The sequence below is a fragment of the Vanellus vanellus genome (genome assembly GCF_965231255.1).
Source record: "Vanellus vanellus genome assembly, chromosome: Z".
NCBI lineage: Eukaryota > Metazoa > Chordata > Aves > Charadriiformes > Charadriidae > Vanellus > Vanellus vanellus.
Window position 1 is genome coordinate 30,653,794 of NC_138908.1, and position 13,065 is coordinate 30,666,858.

At 35.0% G+C, this 13,065-nt stretch overlaps 1 protein-coding gene across 1 annotated transcript in view; it reads right to left on the reverse strand.

Annotated features, from left to right (window-relative positions):
* The window catches only part of ADAMTS19 (ADAM metallopeptidase with thrombospondin type 1 motif 19), a gene marked incomplete at both ends in the record, with an annotated part of 149,614 nt that overhangs the window by 34,807 nt on the left and 101,742 nt on the right, over positions 1 to 13,065 (reverse strand). The window contains 5 exons of the mRNA XM_082497411.1: positions 3,662 to 3,742; positions 5,665 to 5,785; positions 7,832 to 7,959; positions 10,191 to 10,360; positions 11,924 to 12,054. Of these exons, the coding sequence (XP_082353537.1) occupies positions 3,662 to 3,742; positions 5,665 to 5,785; positions 7,832 to 7,959; positions 10,191 to 10,360; positions 11,924 to 12,054 (631 nt within the window). The remainder of the gene's footprint in view (positions 1 to 3,661; positions 3,743 to 5,664; positions 5,786 to 7,831; positions 7,960 to 10,190; positions 10,361 to 11,923; positions 12,055 to 13,065) is intronic.

The following is a 13,065-nucleotide window of genomic DNA, read 5'->3' on the forward strand; positions in this document are numbered from 1 at the left end:
AAGTTTCCTTTGTAGGGTTGGCCCCTAATTTTTACCCATAAGGATCTTAATCTGTTCATCGCTGCTTTTCAAAGACAGCTCTGTGAGGTCAATCCATTTTTTAATATACAGGGCATTTATTTCATCTTGATTCTAAATGATTTCAAAAGGTGTGTTACTTATTAACCATCTTCTATGGCCCTCTATATACCGAAGAAAAACATATTTAATTTCAGTGGACTCTGGTCTCTGCTATGGGACCAGGTCCTTAACTGACTTCCTTGAAATTAGAATTTACACAGTCTAAGGATTTGGTTCAAGGTATTTATAAACTATTAGCATTGACAGAAATGAGGAATTGAAACTTTTGTATTACTTGTCAGATACCATCTGCTTTCCCACCCCCTCCTCCCCCAAAATGTGGTCCAACATGTTTTTTTTTTTTTACTAGGAAATACACTTCGTAAAGGAAATCAGACAAGAACACAGCACACCTATGGACTTGATACCTATTAGAGAATCAACAATTACAATGTCATGCAGTGTTATTTATCAGGGAGTTCAAAGGGTCTATATCCCTCAAGCAGCTTGATCACATATTTGATAATAACAATACAGATAATCTGATGCTTTGGTTCTACTGAAAACAGATAATTTCTCTCATTTCCAATTAGCACATAAAATTTTCAGGTTTTAGATTATATGCCATTTGGGTAGTTATATACCATTAACCAATCTTATTAGTTCACTATGGGGCCTGGACCTGTCATGCCATTACACAAGTGTCACATGAATAAAATCTCTAACCTCAAAGCCTGGCGTATCTCTTATACAAAAATCTCGTAATCTTCCTTTTTGTATCCTACATTAAGAATTTTTTTTTAATAGAAAACTTTCAACATCTGCCAAGTATAAATGAAAATTTAACAACAGAAAAGGCATTATCTCAGACCACAGGAATCTAGGTGATGCTTGAAACAAGTTTTTTATAGCTGTTCTTATAATAATTTTTTTAAAGTAGCTGACAATGAACCAAGTCTCCTGTCAACACAGTTATAAGCAGACAGGGTTATCACTGCTAGCTTACTCTTTAAAAATAAATCTCAAAATTCTTTCTTAAAAGAATGAATTCTAATTACAAAATTAATAAATATATGATTTAGGAAATATTCTCAAATTAATTAAACACTTCCCCTTGCCCCATCTATACTGCTACAAATAATTCCTATTCCTGAATACTCTGCTGACGACAGAAGAATCGCAATCTCTTATGCATTTTCTCATATTACCTCAATAAGAAGGAATACCTAATGTTTGGTTATATCACTGCTCCGACCTTCTCACAGGATAGAACTGACAGGGCAGACCTCGACAGATGGATCGATTCAGTAATCGCAGTCGAAATTTATACCTTGTATTTTCTCCTAGGATGCCAGAGCTCCTATTACTGTGGTGTATGTTGATATACCTCAGATAAAGGGGATATTTGAGGTGTTCAGGAAGAACTCCTCTGAAGATTTGCTTCAACAGCACAATCACCTAATGATGCTACTGATGTGGGACACAGTTTTACTGATCACTTCAGCAACATCATTGCAGCTTCCAGATCATTGTGACTCTGCTTTCTGACCACCAAGTAAATCCAGATAAGGGCATTTCACTTTGACTCCCTCTGTATCTCACCTGTGCTGTACAACAGGAATCAAATCTTCCCTTAACTGAAATTAGCTTCTACTTTGCAAGCCACAGCTCTTTGTGTACACTGGATTAAATTGTGTTTACAGCTATATCTCTAATTATACATTTATTAATTGTATAATGAGCTATCCTAAAATGTGTATATGACAATTAGGAGAACAGAAATAGCGTTGGCCTGTTTTGACACATTTCAAGTACAGAAATGCAGAGTGAAAAGTACTATGCAACATAAAACTAGCATACAGAACTGTAAAGATAGAAAACAAATCAGAAACACAAGAGAATTTAATGTGTTACATTTCACATTTTTAATCACAGTATTTTGAAGAATATAGTTTCTAAGGTGAAAGATACATGGCTTCTCCCCAAAACTTCCATTATGTTAATCCTATTTGAAATGTTCCTTTTCAAAATGTTACTCCTTTTCAATTCAGATTTTTATGCTTTCATAATAGATCTCCTATAAGTGAAGAACATTTACCTTCCGCTAGTAAAAAAAAGACAAAAAGGTGCAACAACCCAGGTTTTAATTCAAAATACTGTAGCAGACCTGTTCATGCTTCCCCATAAAGGCTTAACAAAAAATATTGAATTGAAATAGTGGATGATTGCATTCAGGCTGACATTAGTGAAATTAAGAAAAGTAAAATTAAAGTGACAGGCAATTAAGAGCTGATTATGTGCCAATTAGCACCTTTCAAAAATAAACAGCATGACTGACATTATTTCATGGGCATAAAAAGCATTACATTTTTTTCGCCTTTTGTAAGGCAAGAGATGAATCAGTTCACTAGTCAAGAAAAATGAATTAATTTCCCTAAATACAATTCAAACATTTATTTATTTTTGCATAAAAAATAAAAAATCAGAGCACTTTTCTTGTCTACATATGTTAACACAGTAGACACAGAGGGGAAGAAAAACCCTTGGAAAATTTAGAAAATACGTCAATCACACTTCAGTTATCTATTTAACACTTACATATCCATCTCTATGGTCCATTGGGAAACAATGAAATAATCTAGATATCTAAATCTCCTGTGGTATTTTAACAGGGCAGGTGCAGATCCCATGATGAACCAAGAGTAACCCATTGATAACTTAAGCTGTCATAATTAAGATTCACCATCTCCAACTTTCTCTCAAATGAAGTACTGAGAACACTCAGGTAAAATCTTTCTTAAAATGTAGATATTACTTACGAGCAGAAGTAAGAGCAGTAATCAAACCAGGGTATTTTTCATTTCATTGTCTTATGTCTGATACTAAATCTCTATCAATTTAAGCTTAAGCAGCACCAATTATGATATTTCATATATTCACTTAACCCTGTAACAATAACAGTAACAAATTATACTGTCCTACACAACAGCTTTAGAACTCATTAAGAGAGAATGCTTTTTTTCGAGGAAAGACATTTCATAGAAATGAAAAATCTAAAAAAAAAATCATTGTGATTAAATTTTTCCAGTAAAACTTTCAGACAATTCAAAATAATGCAAAGAAATAATTTTCTGCTTTCTTAGTGTAATTTTAGAACTTTTGTTTGACTTTGTTGGTGATTTGCTATACATTGGTCAGTGTGGGCTTCTTGTTGTCTAGGCACAAATTATTGCATGTTTCAACATAAAATCCTTTTCACTAGTTTTAATGTGAAGTATTTTCTTTAGCACTTTCCATATGAAAAATTGAAAATGTTGAAGATAAAGAACGCAAAATTTTTCTTACATCATCTAAATATATTATTTGAAATATTTTCTAAACAAAATGAGATGAGACAAAAGTTCAAAATAAAACCTATATGAAGAATGGTGCTATAGCCATTCTTTTATTTTTTTATTTCTACAAAATTTCTTCAGAAGTATTTTTCACAGATTTTTTTTTTTTCAATTCAGAGTTTTGATTAATCACAAGAGCACATTCAGCTAGTGCTCTTCAGCGCTGATCAAAACAGGACATGGACACTAAAACATATGACATTTACCTAAATAACTGTGAGCTGGTTTTTCTTCCACAACTTTGATTCTCCTCGCTCCTGCAGGTATCACCAAAGCTTCCACATAACCTAGACATGAGAACAGATGTCCCGAGTTGAATAGAAAAGCACAGAAAACAAAATCTCATGTTTTTTCATTTCTTCTCCTCTATTCCACTTTTTAAATGTAACAAGTTATAATTTATACAGCAATGGTTTAAGGGTTCTTGCAAAACATTGAAACAAGCTATGAAATTGTACACCATGTACTATACGTATAATGATATACAATTAATAGAGTACAGCAAAGTAAAACCTAACAAGAACCTGTGAGGCTTGGCAGGTAGGGGATGAAGTTGTCTCTGGCCAATTAGTTTAATGTCATCATCACCACCAGATGACCACAAAAGAAATCCAACTTCACTCAGCATGCAGAGTCAAATGATATGGCACTAAAACTGAAACATCCTCCCACTGTTTGGGTTTTTGGTTTTGTTTTTTAATATTTTGTGCTCCATCTCCCTCTTCATGCTTTAACACATTCAAAACCTGTTATGAATGGCTTTAGTTTTGAAGTCTACTTATTAGTTATTTGCTTTACATTACAACTGGTTCCTTAGAGTGTGGGACTAAGACATGCTGCTGAGCAATTTGCTTTAAGTAAAAAGGGGTGAAAAGGCAACGCAGGTGAAAAACACTGTGCAAGCAGGAATGTTATAAATAAATAAAAACATATTTTAGATTACCTGGGTGAACTTCAAAAAGCGGACAATAAACCAAGTTTTTATTCTGTGTAGCTATGTAATGTTCTATAACAAAATGCTGAGCATTTACAAACCTTTTCGATAATCCTGAAACACGAATATTAAATTGCTGCAAAGCAGCATTATTTATCTTTATATTCCTTAAGCACTAATAACAATTTCTAAGTATTTTCTCCAGTTTCTTGAGAAGTTGTTTAGATGGTAATACCACAATATTGTGGAGTGACACAACCTTGAATAAACTTGAAAGTTTGTGGATATTCACATTGGCTATAAAAGAGAGCTGACACACTGTAATTTCTATTAGCAGCCACCTTCTTTGTAGTTTTTGAACTTTTAGTCCTCCAGAACTCATCCGTGGTTTGGGATCCCTGCTCTGCATTACCTTCAGCTTAAGAGAGGGCCAGACATAAACATCTGAAGACTATGCCTAGCTTTTTTTTTTTAAGTACTATACTCTAGTCTTTAATGGATTGAAGTCCTTGATTTTTCAAAGATATACCATCTGCTTCTAATTACAGTATTTTTTGATGTGATTTACTTACTGTCTTGAAATTCTGCACATTTTCTACTCAAGAAACTGAAAGTGTAATGGCAAACAAATGGCCAAATGCTGTTTCAAAGAAAAGACTTTTCTTGGAGAGAAGGTGTACGCGGTGCCTAGCACACATTATTAGGATTTCAACCCTCTACTCTGTCAACACCACTGTGCTGGAGCCAGTCAATTATTCTCATTCAAAGAACACATCACAGCAGTGTTGAATCTATTTCCTTTTTATGATGTTATTATTAGTACATAACAATGAATAATGAAAAAATATTTGACTTCATCACACATTTGGCTTTAAGTTCTCCCATTGCCTGGCTTGGTTTAATGATGTTGCTTTAGGTAACACATCATAATTTGGATACTTATTTTGAAAAACACTAAATGAGTCTAAATATTGTAAGAATTTACAGTTCTAAAAATATGAATTTGATTTCACAGATTTTTTAAAAATCAGGCTCTTCTATGAAATAATGTGTGTCTCGGTGGAAGACAAATTAAAATAATTCCTTAATTTTAGAATGGAAACAATTTGAAATAATTTTGCAACAATTACATTTCAAAATATTCATGCATTCCTACCTTAAATGTCTTATTATCTCAAAAAAAATGTTTAAGAAGTACAGCTTTTTAAAGTTTCCAATGCTCAAAGTAATCAAACAGCTAGTGGTTTCACGAGTATTTGAAATAAACAGACTTACCTGCTCCTCTGGTATGGTTAAAATCACCTTTAATAACTTTGCACGACTTTCCATTACCATTGCATACACCACAATGATCTTCACGAGCCAGAGATCCTAATATGCCATCACAGCCAAATTTCTGTGGGAGAAGAAAATAAAGCCAGTGAGACACAGGGCATGATTTCCTTAAAGCTGCCTTTAGAAGTGGGCATCTCAGCCTTTTGCAGGGTGCCCTCACCAACATGATCTAGGCCTGCTCAGGATGAGCGTTGCACTAATTCATGTGCAGAGATCCCTTCCCTACTTTTTTTCCATGATTTTATGTTGATTGTTGCATATAGGGTTGTCTAAGTCTAGCAGCTGCTCTCCAAGAGGGACATAACCCCATTCCCACCTCCCCCCTGGGACCTCTGGCACTTCTGAGCCACTCTGCAACACGCACCCCACGGGTCCTCCCACTCAGTGACTGACACGTGTGGAACTCTACTGCTTTCTTCTTCAAATACGGGAGGTTCTTTGCCGCAACCACAATGGTAAAGTGCTGTCTAATGTCAACCTAATGTCTTATTCTGAATAGGGCGTGAAGAAATCTGGACTATGCAAGTATAAAGTGTATTTCTGTCTTGCTAAAAAGCATTCAGTTGAAAACAAATTCAGTTTACTCAAGCAGCTCCACATTACTATGTTAGACACATTTCTATCAATAAATATCAGTGGTAGGTTGACAATAGGAATACAGTTAATATCATATGCTGGCCTGATACAAAATAAAAGCCTTTTAAAGTCTAGATAAGCCAATGCAGTGTAATCTTGTGCACTGTATAAATGCATCTAGTAAAACCAATTAAACTTCAAGACTGTTTGATAAAAGATGAAGACAAAAGCTGGGTTGAAGAGAAAAGAAAGGACTCCTTTAAGAACAGAAACCACAGGCTATCAGGGAGCCACTCATTTTGCAGCACATTAAGATTATTACTTCACTTTATGTTCAGAATGTTTATTAGAGTTCTTCTACCTAAAATAGAAATACAGATTTCAAAATAGTGATTACAGCATAAACATTCAAAGAGCTGTGTATCCAAAATGGCACATCTACAAGGTATAAATACCTAACTATACTGCTGTAGTTCCCAAAGTTCTTCCTAGTGTGTTATCTAAGGAAAGAGAGTAAAAGGTGGAAGACCTTACAAATTAGACTTTCAAATCTGATTAGCATCTATCTCTCTGACCCTTGATATGCCAAGAAGCTAACTCAGTCTTAGTGAGGTGGCTTTGTTTTAAGGCTTTTTTTTGGTCCCTATTACTCTGTTGTGAAAAGTCAATGATAAAACAAATGACATTTTTTCAGGAAAAGTAGGCTATACATCATCTTTGTGATCAAACCTGCAATTGATACATGGTGAACAAAAGCCACAATTCAGCAAAGTATTTAAGAGTATTCTTGTTGCATGCACTCAGTCACTCAGAAAAGGATAACTATACGTACGTATATGCATTTGTATGCATGTATACATGCATGCATGCATCTATATATTAATTTTTTGAAGTTATTAGAGTATCTAGCAATGATGTTTCTGTGTTAAAGCTTGGGTTCTCTACTGAATTCACTGTGTGCAATAAGAAGAGGATAAAGGAGAAAAACAGCCCTGTGGGACTTTTATATAGAAGAGTTTCCATACAAGGCACTATAAAGCAACAAAAGAACTTCTATGAACCAAATGAATTCTGAGGATCATGAATGGCATAAGCACTCCGCTTTAATTATCTGTTATTCTGCTCCCTTGGTCTTAGTTTATTTAGATGTAAACTTTTGTAACGTTGAAAAAGGCAGAATTACACATACATACATATACCCACGGCAAAATTCCCCAACCTGTTGAAAGCTGAGGCTTCCCTTAGAAGATTAAATCAGTTACACTCATTTTCCACTCTGCAGCAGTTTGTTATAAGCATCCTTATCATCACAGATACATATTCCCTGAGCTAACCCTTTAGCTGCCTCACATACTGTGTTGCACTGAGTGAAATTCATTTAAAATATTTTAATACAATACAAAAAGAGACATTCAGTCTTGGTCATGCATACTGCAACATGCTATCAGAGAAAATAACACATATGTGTAACAAATGTACGCGCTTCCATACGTGTGCCTGTGTACCCAGGTTTGAAACAAGTAAATCATACCTGGCATCTACCATCTGCACAGACATCTAACCCGTGCTGACCACATGAAGTCCCATCCATCACCTTTTCTGTTAGAAGAACAGGTTGATCCTTTCCAGCCGGTGAACAGAATAAGGCACATGGCTTTTCTGTAGTAGCAATTGATGGAAAAGAATACTAAATTGATGAATGGTCACTTAATAAATACAGAATTATTATAAACATTATTTTTAAAACTCCTATTTGTTTATCTGTGTGGTATGAATCTATGTTAGCATAACCAGTTAGCTTAGATACAGTGAAAATAAAAATATTTTGATCCTTTTCTCATCTGTTTGAAAAACTCAAGCTCTTTTTCCTGCTAGAGCATACTGGTGCTATAAACTTGGCCTACATAGTACTCATGTCATGTTCATTGTTGCAATTAAGAATATGCGCATTATAGGTGTTGGAATATTTTGGTTGTAATCTATACTTTCGTTCTACTATATTTTTGGCAGATCATAAATACTGGTTAAAAAAGAAGCTTAACACTTTCCAGATTTTCTAACTATGCAGGTCAAAGAGAAAAAACCTAAGTAACACACCCTGGGAAGAAAAATACATGGATTTACAAAGTTCACGTTAAAAAAAAAAAAAAAAAAGATAAATAACTGAACACATTCTTTCTAACATCTTTATGAAGGTCAGGCAAATTTCTACTACATTTCTAGAACATTCTGCATATCATTTCTAATTTTGAAAGAGAATAAAAAAAGTAATAATATCCTATGTATCCATGTATTCCTAATGGTCATAATTTATAAATAATGAAGTTTGTTTCACCACTGCCAAAGTAATACCAAATAAAATAAAATAAGTCTTCTCTCAGTGGTCAACTGAGTACAAAATTACATGATTTTTTCATATCTTTATTCACAAGTGTACTGGCTCAGAACTTCTTCCTAAATCTGTTGCAGATTTTTGAAAGGATAAAGTCAATCCTGAACTTGAAACAGATTTCACTTGGACACAATCTACACCACGCTGACTTCATACTGACTTCTAGATTCCTGGAGTGCGTTTTTATTAGTAAATTAAACAGTTCCAGGAAACATTCGTGGGCACTGGAATATAAATCGTGTGTTCCTGTGCTAAAATGAAATTTAGTAAAACAAACTAAAACTAGTTCACTAGATAAGTACCTATAAAATAGCTGGAGAGAGTTCTTACTATGGATTGAGCTAACATACGAGCTTAATGAAAATAGTCTCACAAGTTTGCACTTTGGCACCTTGAGAAAAGGCTTAAAAGAAAAAAAAACCTTGTTTACCTAGACATACATTAAAATAAGTTCTTGATAATAAAGCCACATTTTTCTGGATTCAGCAAAATAGTTCCTTTAAAATCTATGCTGTCCAACAGTTTCTGATAATGTTTTTCAAGACTTAAATATAAATGGCAATAATGAACTACTTAATAGTCATTCCATGCTCCTCTTTATCACCAGTTGCTCTGATTTTGTTAATTTCTCAAATTAACTGTTTTCGTAACTTAAGTTTTTCTGTTGTTTTCTCATTATTTTTTTTTTTAATATTAAATAAATTACACCATGACAGTTCAGAGAAAATTCAGTGGAATGGCACCTATTGTTCACATTCCCAGCAAGAACTTGGGTAGAATGTTTTGTTTTCAAGTTGCTGATATTTTACACCAACAGTATCTTTACACTATCTTTGCAGATACTGTAAGTTTGACATACTATGCTCCTACTTAAGCAAGCTCCTAATGATATGGTATTGAAGCATGTCTGTTACACGGAAGTATGCATGCAGTACGCCAGGACTTTGTATGCAGTAGCTGTTAGGACTTACAGAAATCTTATCTAAGTTTGCAATATGCATTACACACGGATTTCTGCCAAAATCAAACACTGGTATGTGAAATACTCAAGTGTTAAGCTTAAAGTGCTCTCTCTTTCCTCACAAATAGATGCTCACAATATCCACATTGTCTTTTTGGCTTTGTAGGTAGATGTATAACTAATACACACATGCTTAATGATGTAGCATTCCTCTCGAAGCTGTATTTCTGAGTCACTTGATATTACATTTCTGACTAAAGAGGACCGAATTGATATTGAATTTCAGTTCAAATGTAGTCATTACATATCAGGAAGGACAAATTCAACGGGAATACGAAACAGAAGATTCCAGAGCGTGTGAAAATGCCACCAGATCTTCTCTATGAAATAAAAATGACTTACCAAAAATCTTGGGCTTGGGGTTTGTTTTTTTGTTTGCTTTAGTTTCTACCATACCTTTCCTAATCAACAACAATACCAAGAAGCTATAAGCCATATGAGCAGAAGATAAGAATGCGGGAGATGGTTTATACTTACCATCATCAATGACAGCCTGCCACTGGTGCATGTGCTTTTGATATGAAGATCTGACACTGAAAGCCTGGCACTGCCAGTCCCTGAAGGCGGGCACTCCAGCAGGACAAGAAGGATTTTCACACACTCTATACTGCATCATGGGACCATGACACTCTCCTTCAAGGCCTGAACTAGAAAAGATGGCAAAAATATCATGCTTTATTGTTGGTAATGTTTTGTCAAACTTACAGCGCAGTTTATTTATGCTATACGCAAATTTAATTTAAATAGATTTTTTGTTGACACATAACATTAAGAAATCACCCACAAAAAATCAGAGTCACAGAACAAAACATGTTTGCCTTATCTTTGTACTGGTTACATTACATATCAGGAGTCATGAGTGCTAACCCATAATTGGCCTCAAAGAAGCACTAACACTAGTAGGAGCACTCAGTAAGAAGAACCTCAGCTGCAGTTTTGATTTCAGGTGGTATTTTCTCTAGCTGGACTGAGCCAAAGGTGCCACTGAAAGGAAATAACATCTGCAGATTTGCTACCTCTCCTTTTTTACAAGTGTGGTGTTGTGAACTTCAGACAATATGCTTTGTTTCTTTTGGTCTCTCCAGTTGTGCTTGCAGGTCCTAATGAATAAATGCAAAAGAACAGCGAACTGCAGAAACTGGAGCTAATTATTTGGAACTTCGCCTGGAAAAATGAATGAATGAAAGCGAAATTAAGACATCCCTAAATTCTAGAAATAGCTTTTAGGCATACGGCTGGAAGTGGCTTTCAGATGTCAGGAAATATGAAAGCTTTCTGCATATATAAGGCTTCTGTTAAACTACCATGCTTTTGTACAGCCATATCCAATTCTTCTCACCTTTTTTTATGGAAACGTCTTTTTTAATCCCTCTTTCTTGTCATCATTTTTTGCTCCAATTCTATTATATTGTCTTTCACCTTTCTTAATTTCCCCCTTTTGTTCTAATTGTTTTCCTAAATCATCTACTGTCCTACCCTACCTTAACCTATGCTGCTTTGGTCTAGTCTACTCTAGTCTTCACTTCTTTTCATTACTCAGCTCTACTCTTTTCCGACCTCTCTGCCTATTTATTCTTTTTCTCCTGGTGTATAAATGACCCATGGAAGAGAAATATGGTACTGAGTAATTAAAAGGAATGCATCTTCCAGGTAACCACTGATATGTGGTAAAAACAGATTACATTCAAGACAATGGTAAAACTCCCTTTATCCCCAATAGCACAAGGTTTTCATTTTCACAAGATACGGAATCTAAGTGTTGTTTCCAGATATTCTATCTAAATGTCTGTGAAACTTGTAGAAAGATCTCTTTCTAAAAGTTGCAATTCCTTGGCTCTCCAGATGAGACAGAAGTCAATTTTCTCCAGCAAAAAACCTGAAAGACTAGAATTACACACTGGTGCTCTGCAAGTCAAAAATTAAAAATTTATTTTTCTGTTTCTTCTTCAGGAAAAGCTTAAAAAGAAAGTTGTATCCTCCCTTTATTATTACCTAAGCTTTTGACAGATGCAGAAAAGAGGAAAAACAGTATTACCATGCAATAAAAAAACCCTGAAATACCTATTCTCTTAAGTGTTTTTCAGTATTCATAAAAAATGAATTGCTTATGTATAGGACAACTTTATCTTAATGGATTTTTGTACTCATAAGATTTAAATTCTGTTTGGATATTCTGATTAACAGCAATGGAAACCTGAAATTGTTTTTACCCAGGGCATTTGCGTTGTCGACTGCTGATTCCAGTGTTGCAAGTACGGCTACAAGTGCTCCATGCGCTCCACTCCCCCTCCATATGCTCCGTAAAAGAGGTCCGATTGATACACTCTCCAGCCTTACACCACTAGGTGAAAATTCAGCTCTTAGGTAAATAAATCAAGCCATATGCAAAACAATTCACTGCTCCACAAGCACACGGGAAGCACAACATAAACATTTTGTTCAATACATAGTTTTCATATGAGCCAAGTATATTTTTTCCCGTTGTTCCTCATAGCTTCTTTTCCTATCCTAGTATATACAACAGCCAGAGACTTTTCTCTTGCTCGGTGGTCAAGGAGCAGGTGCAACTCCTGTCCACAAGCTTCAGCACAAGTTCATTCCCTATAAAGGATGCCTCCTGGAATAGCCTGGAGGAAATGGTCCCCAGACCATGCTGTCCCCTTCATTTGAACCTGGGCACTTTCCGGTCCAGCCCAAACCCACTGCAGGGATCATCCTCCAGCTGAACTCTACGGATGATCACAGCACAGTGTTTGGGGGTCTTCTCAGGACTTCTTTGGTTCACTATTACAATTCCCACATAACTAGCTGGAAATGCACTGTCACTGATTATCCAGTGTCACTTTCAATAGAAGGATATATTGCAAGTAATAGAGAAAATAAGATTCTATTCACAAGTTCTATTCAAAGAGAGAATGCAAGCCTCAATAAGCTAGTGTTGAGAAATTCAAGAGAATTTCTGGCATTTATTTAAATATTAATAATCACCTCAATAATCTTGTATGCATATATCGTTTCCCAAGACAACTGCAATTTCTCACTCAAAACCTACCCAATCACTACCATTATGCCCTGTAACCTATGTCCACATCTGGTATAAATCATTATAACTCTGCAGAAACTAGCACTTTATCTACTTATACCAGCTGAATATCTGTCCCATGCATTATGAAATTTCAGCAACCGCAAAGCAATAAGGCTAAAAGTAGACAATGAACACTTAATGTCATTAACTTCAGTAATTTAACCCATTTGCATTCTAAATTATTAGTGAATTACTGTTATTAAGGGATAGAGTTCATAAAGAAGTCTCATATTTTGAGCAAAACAAAACGTCACTAAAGCCGTCAAT